Source organism: Petromyzon marinus, chromosome 11, assembly GCF_048934315.1.
Source record: "Petromyzon marinus isolate PM22_M1 ecotype Great Lakes invasive population chromosome 11, UKy_Petmar_22M1.pri1.0, whole genome shotgun sequence".
In the NCBI taxonomy this organism is placed as follows: Eukaryota; Metazoa; Chordata; class Hyperoartia; order Petromyzontiformes; family Petromyzontidae; genus Petromyzon; species Petromyzon marinus.
In genome coordinates, this window is record NC_133677.1 from 7,163,608 (window position 1) to 7,178,322 (window position 14,715).

The 14,715-nt window shown below is 47.2% G+C and overlaps 1 protein-coding gene across 7 annotated transcripts in view; it reads right to left on the minus strand.

The window, feature by feature from the left end:
- Nucleotides 1-14,715, minus strand: part of SH3PXD2A (SH3 and PX domains 2A) — a 127,702-nt gene that overhangs the window by 46,425 nt on the left and 66,562 nt on the right. For all 7 annotated transcript variants that reach the window (XM_032952161.2, XM_032952159.2, XM_032952158.2 and 4 more), the window contains one exon: nt 4,684-4,809. In XM_032952161.2, coding sequence (XP_032808052.2) covers nt 4,684-4,809 — 126 coding nt within the window. The remainder of the gene's footprint in view (nt 1-4,683; nt 4,810-14,715) is intronic.

Here is a 14,715-nt window from a genome sequence, read left to right on the forward strand (position 1 = left end):
GCAACCTATCGGTGCATCCACGAAATTCTCAGGCTCGAAGCCTGCTCAGCATCCGAGATCTGACGAGAGCTGGCGCATTCAGGAATGATTTGGCAACAGGCAAGCGGTACAATTCACGAGGTTATTGCTCGTGGTATTAAATAACACTGCGGGTAACAACCTTGCAGGATTATTTGTTTTGTTTGCACGAAACCCACACATGACAAGGGCCCGGGCCCGACTCAGCTTCCAAGAGATGACGAGACCAGTGAGATGCTTCCAGCTGCTTCCAGCTTGCTTCGTTTTAATTTGTCTCATTTCTTGGCTGTGCAGATTTTGATTATTAGTACATTTTCCCAAGCTTTCCATTCCGCTCCTTTGATGTAATGTTTCCGAACGGGACTGCGCGTGAAAGCTGCACCGCACGTTATTGAACGTGCGCGCAGGGTTTTGTGGCATGCTGTGATCATTGTCAAAAGGTATTGGGCATAGTGAGTGGGTGGGTGCTCTTATAAAAATAAACGCGTACCAGTATGTTTACCAATGTGCTCGCATACCCGGTGGATTCAGCCCCTGCGCAACCGGGGGTTAGCACCCCGAATCCAGAGGTCGCTGGTTCGATTTCCCGGGGTGGCGGTCGAAACAATGGTGTAAGTTTGTGAAGTCACCCCACCACCTCTGTCCACCCAGCGGAATATAAAGGGTGCAACCACTGTTCGATGATTGGAAGGTCCCGCGCGGTGGGGTAATGTCTTAGCCAGCGTAGAAGAGTAGGCCAACTACCCTTTGGAAGGGGTATTTCTTCTCTAGAGCTGCCTATCGACAGCATTTAGCATGAGCTCAAAATCGCAAACCTGCACTTTTACTTTTTTTATTACAGTATCCAGAGAAAAGGAGAAATTCCTGAAATATCCCAAGCATTGCTGCCCAATAGGAATGTTTGTATTCCTTCGAGGTTATTAAATTATTTACCCTTAAAGCAATCTGTTAAAGTGGACGTCTTGTCTGGTTGACCCTGCAGTATTAAGTTACAATTAGACATTCCATTAATCTTCCAAGACACAGCATCTTAAAACAGTCTACTCTGCAAACCACAATCCCAATGAACAACTATGGTGAAGGCAGTACAGCAAGCAGGTTTATGAACCATATGTGCATCAGTTTGTTCTCCTCTCAAATAATTGACATTTTTCTGGGCACTATGGTTTCCTCCTACAATTGAACATACTAATAAAACGATCTGGCCGCTGTGACGAGATGTTAACTACCTCGCCTGGTATACAGCAGGTCGTGGGGTGTATGTTTGGAGTTTGAATGTTCTCCTCCGTGGTCCCGTGGACTTTTATTCGGGTCCTCCGGTTTTTTCCCTCAAAATTTAGAAACGTGCGTTTAGAGTATTTGGCTGATATAAATCTCCACATGATAAGTTATCATTTGTGGCCAGATTGCTTTTGAAAAACAGCTATATAGCTCAGTGGGCCTTACCTGGTAAAATTAAAATAGTTTGTAAGTTTAGTTTTAAAAGTTAAAACAGGACTCTCATATAAAGAAGTCTCTACACCCAGCGGAAGCGTTGCCTGTGCAAATAAATAAATAAAAATAACTCTATCAGCACCTTTGGGACCATCGCACCCCTCCGTGGGCCCTGCACAGAGGTAGGCAGCCTTGTACACCCGAGGTTAAAAAAGAAAAATGGATATTATTGCTTTGATGATGATAATGAAAACTTCAAAAGAAAAATATCACGACCAACACAGCGTGTAGAGGCCTTCAACCAGCAGTGGATAGACTGTAAATGAATGAATTAATGAACGATGAATATGATGATGATGATGCAGCATTTAAAAATGCACTCCTTTAAATGTTTAGATGGGTCACACTCACTCGAATCACCAAGTTACATTTCTGGAGTGGACAATTTTTATTTCCCTGATTTTTTTGTACATTGCTCATCCTTAAATTTCGATATAAAGCTTTCGTGACTGCAAGGATTCATCTTCTTTGGTTCTTTCGGTAAAGTCACGTAGAATGAGAATAAAATAATAAATTAATAAAATAAAATAACACGATAAAATTCTCACGACGTTTCGGCCACAACACAAGTGGCCTTCATCAGGTGAAGGGACGAGACTGTCTGGAGGACAGCGCTGGAGCGAACACAGCCAAGCTCAGACCGCGACCTTTAAGCTGTGTGAGAAGAAACAGAGCGCCTTGACAAAAGAATTAGCATAAAAATTTGCATTTAATTGGCGGACTTAGCATGATGAACGGTGTAGAGGGGGTGAACATGTGCAGACCGGCGAGGGGGGGAAGGGGAGTTTACATATTGATGGTGTGAAAAGGGAATTTAAGCTGCTGCGAAAGTTTGGGATACCACTACTTGAAAAAATATACTGTACCATTGAAAATTAGTTTAATGTTTGGTTCGGATAATTTAGCATTGAAATAGCTGCGTGATTAGCTTGTGACTGGTCACAGAAATGGCTATGTTAAAGTCAAAGCCTACACATCCACAGAGGCACCTAGTACAAATCAAACAGGAGAATTTAGCATTGAAATTGCTGAGTGATTAGCTTGTCACTGGTCACAGAAATGGCTATGTTAAAGTCAAAGCCCACATATCCACAGAGGCACCTAGTATAAATCAAACAGGATAATTTAGCATTGAAATAACTGAGGGATTAGCTTGTGACTGGTCATAGAAATAGCTATGTTAAAGTCAAAGCCTACACATCTACAGAGGCACCTAGTACATGGACGCCAAAGGGGACTGCAACCACTCGACTATCATATAGCGCCTCGCAGCTGTCTCTCTCCCCCTCCTCCGTTCCGACCATGGATGAACTCGTCCATCTGAATGGGGCTCGTAGCTATCCGTGGTGCTAAAGTTGAGGGTAAGAATCCACCCATTTTTTCGCCATATAGCATTGTGATATATAACGACTTATTGTTGGTAGCTTAGCTGATTGGAGAATATATAGAGTTTATTGATAACATTGAGGTAGTTTATATTTTAGTTTTTTTTATTGGTTTACTATATGGTATTCATTATATGGTGTAGTGTATACCCAGTTACTGTTAATAGCTCAGCTTATTGAAGAATAAATTGAGTACATTTATTATATTGATGTAATTTAGACTTAGGTTTTTTCACATCGGTTTACTGTATGATAGTCGAGTTGTTGCAGCCCCTTTGGCGTCCATGTACTAGGTGCCTCTGTAGATGTGTAGGCTTTGACTTTAACCTAGCTATTTCTGTGACCAGTCACAAGCTAATCCCTCAGTTATTTCAATGCTAAATTCTCCTGTTCGATTTATACTAGGTGCATCTGTGGATATGTAGGCTTTGACTTTAACATAGCCATTTCTCTGACCAGTCAGAAGCTAATCCCTCAGTTATTTCAATGCTAAATTCTCCTGTTTGATTGTACTAGGTGCCTCTGTGGATGTGTAGACTTTGACTTTAACATAGCCATTTCTGCGACCAGTCACAAGCCAATCACGCAGCTATTTCAATGCTAAATTATCTGAAACAAACATTAAACTAATTTTCAATGGTACAGTATATTTTTTCAAGTAGTTGTATCCCAAACTTTTGCAGCAGCTTAAATTCCATTTTCACACCATCAATATGTAAACTCCCCCTCCCCCCCTCGCCGGTCTGCACATGTTCACCCCCTCTACACCGTTCATCATGCTAAGTTCGCCAATTAAATGCTAATTTTTATGCTAATTCCTTTGTCAAGGCGCTCTGTTTCTTCTCACACAGCTTAAAGGTCGCGGTCTGAGCTTGGCTGTGTTCACTCCAGCGCTGTCCTCCAGACAGTCTCGTCCCTTCACCTGATGAAGGCCACTTGTGTTGTGGCCGAAACGCCGTGAGAATTTTATTGTGTTATTGTATTATTTTATTATTTAATTCTCATTCTACGTGGTGACTTTACCGAAAGAACCAAAGAAGATTGCTCATCCTTGTTTTGGTTCCCAGGTTATACGCGGAATGACAAAACACCTTTCAAAAAGTTGCTCAACGCATTTCAGGATCCAGCTCAGGACCTTGAACCCATCATCTGGAGCACAACATATAAGCATCTAACGATGCCACAAAAAGTAACGAAACTGAATTAATATTAGTCCAGCAGAGGCTGGATCTAAGTGCGCCCCTGGGTGGCAAGGCCACCTGTACGTATGCTTCCATAAGACATTTCCCTTCGCCTTATCCCCATGCATGTCACGTGAGGATGTACTTGATATCAAATCAGTTGCGCTTTCGTTCCCCGCATCAACTGCACTGCAATTGACTGTTTCCCGTTCCGAGACGTGTGCAACTTGCAGGGTGGGCTCCGTTCACCGCTGAATTTCGGACCGTGCAAAGTGGTTCAGCGTGAATTTTATTTAGAAAGGCGTAGCGCCGTCGTTTTAAAAAGACATTGCACTTACCGCAGAGAACTGTAACGGACACGGCTGCACTGTATAGCTGGCGCCAAACTGTGGCACGCCCCTCCCGCGTGGCCTTGTGGGAGCCTCGGTACCGATAAAGTTATTTTATTTGAGTGTACGTCATCGGAACGGAATCGGAAAAGAAAAACCGATGACGTACAAGGACGTTATCGGAATTGGAAAGGGCTCAAAGTGCCCGTGACAAGGGAGTAACCACCACGACGCCTCTTCCCCTCCCCTCCGCCGGCCACGACACGAAGGACTCACCGGTCTCGCTCTTCTCGATGACCTCGACGGGCTGGCCCGCGTGCAGGCTGATCTCGCCGCCCTGCTGCCGCTCGTAGTCGGCCACCGCCACGCACATGTCGTCCGCGTCGCCCTCCGTGTCCCCGTCTGCCGGGGGGGTCAGACACGCCGTGAGCCAGCGCGACGCCATGGCCGGCACGCGAGCGGCCGCACGGGCGGCGCAGAGCCGGTGGGCGCACGAGCGGCGACCGGGGGCGTGCGGCGCCGTGCCGATCGTGCTCCGGTTGAAGCGGAGGGCCACCGCCCCGGCCGGGTCAATCGCGTGAACCGGCCGGGTTTCAAGCGTGCGGTGAATAAGTTCTTCTTTATTTTGTCCAAGGGTCCACTTTTTGACGATTGTCACGACGACTGAAATAATATATATTGTCTCTGATATTAGGGTGAAGCGATGCGAGCGTTGGCTTTTATTGGTGAACGCCAAACAGTACGGCGGTTTTTCCTTCGCAGTTTACTTTTCGGACCAAAAAACGATGCCAAATCCTAGGAAGCTTGCAGCGATAAAACTCCGTCCTTGAGAACACGTTGAAACATCAAAGGATTTTTATTTTTAAATCAAAATAATTTCCCTGCGAATTATTCTTGCCGATTTATTTTTGGTCTGGCTAATCAGCATTACTTTTGTTTAGCCAATGATTGTTCATTTACTTTTCCATTATTATATTTTTGTTTCAGCCACGATGCCTCGCGTCCCTGTTACTTATTCACGCGCAATTGAATGTCTTACTTCACTGGGATGCATCAAGTCACGTCAAGTGGTGGTCGCTGCCCACACTCCCACACAGCACTGTTTGGTTTTTCAACCCCCCAATGTTTCTGTTTATTTTTCCCCCCGAATCGATGCGCTTGCGAGTGTTCCCGGCAAAACACACTACACGCTCTCCTCGCGAGTCTCCGGCTATTCTGCTGGCCCAGCTATGATGCTCACGGGCCACAACGAAAGACACTTCCCTCCCTCCTCCTCCAGCCATCTTTCAACTTGTCTTCCTCCTCCAGAGAATCCATCACAAAGCTGAATAATGTTTTTATGAAGTTCATTCATTCCCATTTCCTAGTAACTGGCTACCACTTTCACGAAGCCTGTGTATGTTACAATGTCTGTTCTTTGTCCTTGTTTTAAATAATATTATTGTTGTGTTCCCCACTGCACACAATTATTCTTATTTGCTCTGCTCTAATCCCTTAATCTGTCTGTTTAATCTGCTGAGCTTCACGTATTAAATGTTTGGATTTGTATGACACGCACAGGACACGGGCTGTGTGTACTCCTGTGAAGATGAATCTCTTGATGTGCTATACCACGTTTCTAAAAGGCATTACAAGTACCGGCTACTTTGCAGCTGAATTAGCCTATCATTTATTTTACCGCGTCACCCGTATCAATTACAGTGGTCACTCCTAATGGCTTGGCAGCATTCTAACAGTAAGCTAAACCTTTCTAAAGGCATTAAGCCATTCGAAAATGTAAAACATGCCAAAGTAATTTAAAAAAAATCACATTAAAAAAACACATTTTGCATGCAATGAGACGAATAAAATGGAATGTGTGTAAAACACACGGATACTTGATGTATTTATTCAAAGACCCATTCCGATAAAGTGATCTTTACCGATTCATTATAATCCCCTGTAAAAATTACAGTGCAGATGAAAAAACTTGTGCTCAAAACGATGCGCAAATCACTATTCTGACCTAGCTTTAGCAAAAAAAGCAGATGTCGACCTTCCCATGATTATGGTGTTCCCAGTCAGTCTCAGTGACCCACATTGCAACATTACTATCAACACAGTCCATCCTTAAGCCCCCCCTCCTGCCCTGCCCCCGCAAGATTTTCTTTCTTTCTGCAATTGTTTATTTCTCCAGCGCACGCTGAGGGGCAACACGTTGACTCCTCGGCTCAAAGGAAGAGAAACAGCCATCCCGACGGGCAAGCGGCCACGTGAGCAACCAAAGCCCTCTCCCGATGGTTTTGCCACGTGTTGGGGGGCGAGGGGAGCCTCTCGCGAGCGATTCCCTGATTTTGCCACGGAGCGCGCGGGATCTTCAATCGGCGCGAGAGTTTTCCTGTCGGGCGAGGACAAACAGCTCCTCGCCCCCTCTCGCCCTTCTCCTCCTCCTCCGCAGCGCGCCGCTCGAGCCAAGCATCACAAGCAGTCCGATGTTTGGCACCGCTGCCGTTTGCAGCCCCTCCCCTTGTCGTCTCTTTCCACCCGTCCTCCGAAAGGTGACACCCCCGACGGCTCAGTAGCGCCTGCAACAATGCCCGGCCAGTCCGCCACGGTCACCGTGTCGCCTTTGCGTCCGGCAAAACGGCGATGACAGCCTTCCACCCGACGATCGTAGAGCCTTTCATCTCGAGCGGTGTGCACGGGGGGGGGGGGGGGGGGTGTGGGATGGGGGAGCCTTCGCAAAAGTTCCGGGCCCCACCGGTGCTTGCTTGCTCGCTCGCCCGCTTGCTCGCTCGCTCACTCTTGCTTGCTTTGGGCAAAGTAAAATCCCACTCGGGTGCGCTGGCCAAGAGCAGACGCCTCGCGCGGGCAGCGCAGCGGGGCCGGCAGCGGCAGACGAGCGGCCGTAGGAGTCTCTGCCGGCTGCCGCATGGCAGCAGGGACGGAGCGCGGATGAGCCGCTAAGTCGGAGGGGGCGGAAGAGGTGGGGGGGGGTGGTGCTTGCTCCACGGTAAAGCACAATTGTTGCGATTCGATCACATGGCCCGGATTGAGTGCGGTGGGATCGTGCTGCTCGAGAGAGGAGGGCGACTGGGAGGAGGGGTGGTGGGTAGGCGGAGCTCGGTCGGCCCACTTAGTTTTTTTTGGGTCGAGTGACGCCGGACTTACGCAGCCCACACTTGGGTTGCTCGCTAAGTGCCGGAGGGGCCCCCACGGGCACGCTGCTGCTGCTGCTGCTCGGTCGAGACACAAAGAAGAAAAAACGAGGAGTGTTTTTTTTATTCCTCTACCCCGCCCCCTTTGCGCCGTGGTGCTCGCTCGTGGATTTTTTTTTTACCGGAGCGTCCGCAACGAAGCAAAGCCAACGTTTATTCCTCGCAGTGTTTGGTTTGAAAATCAGTTGTTGCACGTGTTAATAATCACTGTCAGCTACAATCGATGCGCTCAAGCAGCTGCGGGTGATTTTGGCGTAATTGAAGTTTGGGCGATGCGCGCTTCAAAAAACGGTTTTGAACTTTTCCTTTCGCGGACACGTGGAACAAAGCCAAAACAAAACGGCTATTTCCGTCGATGACGCCCGATGGACGCTCGTGATGAAGCCAGAGGCTGGAGGCTTCCACCCTGGCAGCGTTTCGAGCTGAATTTGTTGTTGTTTCCGTCTTGTTCAAAACGCGAAATTAATTTAAAAAAAACGGCCACATTTTGTTGACGCCTTGCACCCGATTTGTGGACAGCGAGAGACAGAGAGAGACAGAGAGACAGCGAGAGAGAGAGAGAGACAGAGAAACGAAAAAAATATTTGGCTGGCGGTGGTCGGACAGAGAGCAGGAGTTAGTTCTGCATTTGCAATCTCGCCTTTTTGACCCTCCGCCAACCAACGCTGTCGCTGTAACATTTGGAAGACTGCTCTTGGCAGGCGGCCTGGGGTGGTGGGTGGGGGTCGTCAGCGATTCAAAAAACCAGCGCCCTTTTTTAAATTTTGTTTTGACGCTAGCTCGCCGAGACGAACTTGCCTGCACGGGGTTCAGCGGTTTATGCGTGCAGAGTCCTCGCGTGCGGCCAGCCGGACGGAGAGGGATGATTTTAATGTCTTCCCCCTCGGAGCGCCGTGGCGTCGTAAGCAAAGTGGCTCTGGCGATAGCGCGAAATGCTCGCAAGTGGAAAATTGCTCGGCGGTCGGGGGACCGGCGCCCGGTGATGGACTCGGGGGGGGGGGGGGACGAAGCCAGCCGAGACAGCAGATTCAGACACCGCACGCATCAACGAGAGACGGTTTTTCCCAGCCCTTGCACGATTTAGATACGCACGTACGTATGCACGCCGAGGAATATATCGCGTTTGCTATTCCACGCACCTCTGATTAGCGCGGTTGGCTATGTACGGTGCGAAAGAAGTTCAACAAACGTCCTGTGCATATTCCGTGCAATGAATGCACATTACCCGCCACGACGTACGGGATCACAAATCCATGGATGTTAACAGAGGAACCGATCAGAAGCTGAAAGGTACACAAATGACCACTGGGTGGTGCATGCTTATAATTACGCGAGCAAGTTGAAAGGGGAACACGCGGACCAGAGGACAAAACAAGTTGGAGATGTCATTGATTGTTGAAGAAAATCAAGTTGGCTTGGACGGTGCAGGTCACGAGATGATGGCCATGAGACGAGACTCACGACAAAGTGGTGACCAGAGGAGGAAAAATGTGGAAGAGGCTTCCACCATGGAGATGGAGCGATGAAATCAGCTGGTGTGCTTTGCGTAGACGGATTGTTACGTCCAGCAGTGGATTGATCACTGCACTGGGGCACGTTGTACTGCAAAACACAACTGACTATTACGTTGTAGGATCGTGGGAGATGGGGGACAGCTTGGGGATGGATTGCCTTCACCCAGCAGTGGACTGACCTCTGCTGACGACGACGATGACAATGATGACGAAACAAAATAATTACTTTGTGAAGAATGCGGGGCATGTAAACAGCTGCTTGACTGAGTGATATGTAATCACTTGGGTCCAATGGAAATCTGCTCTGCGTGCACCCAGCACCAAGCACACACGGCACTGGGACTTTTGCGCGCATCTACGCCTGTTCAGGCGATGATGACAAGGTAACAGCGGCCGTCTGCCTCTGCTGGGCGGTAATGTTTGAGCGCCGTAACGCCCTTGACAGACGTGCACCAACACGTCAATTTCATATATCCTGCTGCGGGAATGCGGTCCAGAGAATTATCCACTTCTGCCGTCCCAGTGGCGCTTCGCGGATGAAGCTGCGAACCGTCAAAGCCGATAGAGAACATCCGCTATTTAGCGACGAATTTGCTCAAAACACAGCGACGGCAGATAATTACAGAAACACTCTCGCGAAGGCAGATAAATGCAATGGGAGAGGGGCTTGGGTTGGTGGTGTATACCTTCCACATGACCGGTATGAATAGCAATGCTCCCTGGGTTATGAGGAATCGCTGAGTGCAGGAGATAGGCAAGGACAGCTCGCCGTATTGACTCTGGCAAACAACCGCCCACGTGGGCCCAAACAGCGTCAGACGACACGGGCAGCTGGGGCCACAAACGTCTCGGTTAGTGTGAAGCTGCACTGGCAGGCACATGTTTACACGGGCAACAAAAAAAAACATTAACCTTCTGCCCCAAGCTGCCTGCCCGGCCCAGATAGAGAAAAGATGTGGTTCATTGCTCTTGATGCCAATGCCGTGGGCGGCTGTAATGAATGCACTCCGCTTGACTGATTGTGGTAAATGTCTCATGTGGAGCGGCAAAAGTTGATGCACGTTACAATATTGCCAATTATAAGTTTGCTCGCGTTCGCTGAACTTGAGCCTCAGACTTCACGAGATGAAACTTCACGAGCCGACGTGCGGTTAATGAGAAAATCTGTCCGTGTGACAGCCACCACAAATTATTTAAATAGTTTGCTCGCGAATCGCTTAATCCACATGCGAATACATTATACTAATTTATTATGTGGACGTTGAACAAAACGCATTTTCACGAAAATATAAATAAAAAAACGCCAATGCATAATCTTCTACCAGCAATGCAGCGGTGCAAATGATATAACGCCAATTAATTTCAACAATCACAAAGGAATCTCTATCTGGTTCTTGGTAATTACAGCGAGAGACACCAAATCCTATAGCAGAGGGCTCTGGAATGTTATCTCGAGGGCAGGCCTTTGAGATAAAAAGGTCTTCTCAAATTGGGAACACATGCTGAGCCATTATGCGCACATTGATTTCCAGGCGTGACACCATTGCCCCGGGATAGATCCCACTCACATAGCATAAAGGAAATGAGACTTAAACGTGAATGCGTCAACTCGAAATTGACCGTTCATTAGAAGGACACAAGCAGGGCTTGTTCAGTGTGTAGCTGTGGCAGTGAAGACTCAATAGGCAACACACAACGGGCTGGTTTTAAGAACCAAGACTTGGGCAATAAAATTTAAAATGTCTTATGATTTTCATCTGCAAAAATGCAACACTAAAGACTCTAAACACGTTTAAGGGTCGGCGCAAAGCTGCTTTGGAGATGAGTGGCTTTTAAAATCTGGCAGCGCTTCTTCAAATATACAAGTTACGTGATGGACACGGACGTGTATGCCGTGTAACAACACGCACAACGCCTGTGCTGTTACACGAGGGTTTGTGTGTTTTCTCTTACTCCTTGTTCGCGGTGCACACGAGCCACGAGTGTGATGAGCACGAGACCCCTCGCGTGGAACACAAGAGGAGGAGGGCAAGCGGAGATGACGCGAAAGAGGCCCAACTTGTGAACAGTAACATCGGCCGTACGCACAGTGCTTCGACAACGCTTTCCGTACACACTTTCAATTTTCCGCACAATCCCGCCGCATACGCGCGAGGAATACGACAGGGATTTTTTTTTAATGAAGCCGAAATGTATAGCCAAAGCTGTACTTGAATTTCCACAATGCTCTGTCGGAGGTGACCGAAGGAAGTCAATGTGCGGCTTTCAAAGCAAAAAACCGGCCCATCACTCATTTTTTTCTTCTTGCTTGCACGAAGTGGCAGGTTTATGGCAACATCAGAGAAAAATCAATGCATGCCACATTAGGCCCCGACAATAAACACGGGCCAAACTATGAATAATACATGCGGCTGAGAGGTACGAGGAAGGAGGGAGGCATTATAGACTCGTATTAAACGACGCGCATTCATCGCCGCGCAACTTTCTCAATCTTTCGAGGGGCGCTTCACGCGGCACCACCCTACGGATTCGATTTGAGGCGCATTCGTTAAACGTGCCCGACGACGTTTAATACGAATACGAATTGTAGCGCCGCGGTGGCGCACTTGACATTGGCTGCGCGCGAAACCGTCACATTGACAGCAAAATCCGTGAGAGCATGAACATTGTACACAAGGTATTGAGCAATGTGGACATGGCCAATGGTGGCATGCAATGCGATAATAGCGTAGATCCAGTCAATGCCCTTTTTGGTCGTGAACGCCTGCAACCATCCCTCAACTCTTCCTCATGCTCAGTGATTGATTTTTGATTTGTAAACAGGCTAATTGGAGCATGCTTCGCATGCACGAAGTACGAAGACAAAGATCCCCCGTCCAGCCTTTAACAGACTGTTGGGGCAAGTGCTGTTAGCGAGCACATATGAAGGCCAACACGACACACGAGAGAGTGGGTGGCCAGCATTGACACAAGCCACCTTCATCTCCCCAGTGCTGATGTCTACACACAGCAGCAGGTACTCATTTAAAGCTGCGTCAGCATAGGGGAGGCACAGAACTGGTTCAAATATCCAACACCAATGTTGGCAGTGAGCAGGAATCGAAGTCAGGACACAGAGTTTGTAGCTTAGTGCACTAACCACTGCACTACCGCTCCCTGCTACACAGGATACACGAACAACATGTATGTACATAAGAGACATTTGAAAATTATATCTACAGCATATTAAAATAACCTATGGACCAACTGGTGTGTTACACAGTACTCATGATTGTATGTATATAGTTAACGCTAACACAACTGGATTATTTCACTTTTTTTCTAGCATATGTGGAAAACGGCTTCCTAATATGCCTAACGTAAGATTTGTTGGATCTTTAAAATATATATTATGACTGCCAACACAGTGGAGTAGTGGTGCATTTTTGTTCTGATATCTCTGCTTTCTATCTTCAACATGGTGACTCAGGTCACTCTTGACAATGACGCTTAATGTGGTCTCTCTGGAAGACTCACGGTTAAACAAAAATATTTTTTTTACTCGAGTGGTTCGCTTACTGTACTATTATGAAGCTAGCAACCCGAGGTTGATTCCTGGCCGGCGTTAACATCAGCAGCAACTGGTCCTGATATTTGAATCTTGGTCATCTCACAACAACCAACGTGGTGAAGGAAAGTCAAACAACTTCCATCTACAGTGAGGGAAAAAAGTATTTGATCCCCTGCTGATTTTGTACGTTTGCCCACTGACAAAGAAATTATCAGTCTATAATTTTAATGGTAGGTATATTTCAACAGTGAGAGACAGAATAACAACAACAAAATCCAGAAAAACTCATGTCAAAAATGTTATAACTTGATTTGCATTTTAGTGAGGGAAATAAGTATTTGACCCCCTCTCAATCAGAAAGAATTCTGGCTCCCAGGTGTCTTTTATACAGGTAACGAGCTGAGATTAGGAGCACACTCTTAAAGGGAGTGCTCCTAATCTCAGCTTTTTAGCTGTATAAAAGACACCTGTCCACAGAAGCAATCAATCAGATTCCAAACTCTCCACCATGGCCAAGACCAAAGAGCTCTCCAAGGATGTCAGGGACAAGATTGTAGACCTACACAAGGCTGGAATGGGCTACATGACCATTGCCAAGCAGCTTGGTGAGAAGGTGACAACAGTTGGTGCGATTATTCGCAAATGGAAGAAACACAAAATAACTGTCAATCTCCCTCGGCCTGGGGCTCCATGCAAGATCTCACCTCGTGCAGTTGCAATGATCATAAGAACGGTGAGGAATCAGCCCATAACTACATGGGAGGATCTTGTCAACGATCTCAAGGCAGCTGGGTAACACACTACGCCGTGAAGGACTGAAATCCTGCAGCACCTGCAAGGTCCCCCTGCTCAAGAAAGCACGTATACATGCCCGTCTGAAGTTTGCCAATGAACATCTGAATGATTCAGAGGATAACTGGGTGAAAGTGTTGTGGTCAGATGAGACCAAAATGGAGCTCTTTGGCATCAACTCAACTCGCCGTGTTTGGAGGAGGAGGAATGCTGCCTATGACCCCAAGAACACCATCCCCACCGTCAAACATGGAGGTGGAAACATTATGCTTTGGGGGTGTTTTTCTGCTAAGGGGACAAGACAACTTCACCGCATCAAAGGGACGATGTACGGGGCCATGTACCGTTAAATCTTGGGTGAGAACCTCCTTCCCTCAGCCAGGGCATTGAAAATGGGTCGTGGATGGGTATTCCAGCATGACAATAACCCAAAACACACGGCCAAGGCACCAAAGGAGTGGCTCAAGAAGAAGCACATTAAGGTCCTGGAGTGGCCTAGCCAGTCTCCAGACCTTAATCCCATAGAAAATCTGTGGAGGGAGCTGAAGGTTCGAGTTGCCAAACGTCAGCCTCGAAACCTTAATGACTTGGAGAAGATCTGCAAAGAGGAGTGGGACAAAATCCCTCCTGAGATGTGTGCAAACCTGGTGGCCAACTACAAGAAACGTCTGACCTCTGTGATTGCCAACAAGGGTTTTGCCACCAAGTACTAAGTCATGTTTTGCAGAGGGGTCAAATACCTATTTCCCTCATTAAAGTGCAAATCAATTTTTAACATTTTTGACATGCGTTTTTCTGGATTTTGTTGTTGTTGTTATTCTGTCTCTCACTGTTCAAATAGACCTACCATTAAAATTATAGACTGATCATTTATTTGTCAGTGGGCAAACGTAAAAAATCAGCAGGGGATCAAATACTTTTTTCCCTCACTGTACGTATGTGGAACTTCTTCCGCACCGTACGTAGTCAACCGTGCCTCCCCATGGCCGACGTGGAATGGGGAGGCCATTATCCAGCAGTAGATTGATAAGGGCTGTAAGTAATAATCATTGTTATTCTTGTATTATTATTATGAATGTATTGTTATTATCATATACTACATATGTTGGCAACCGTGTAATGGTAAGAACAAAGGTTCCATTTAATCTCTTAGCGTGGCAGTTGAAACAGTGGTGGTGAGATGTTAACTCCCTCGCCTAGTGTGCAGGAGGATATGGGTTCGATCCAGACCCTGACACCTGTATATTTTGAGTTT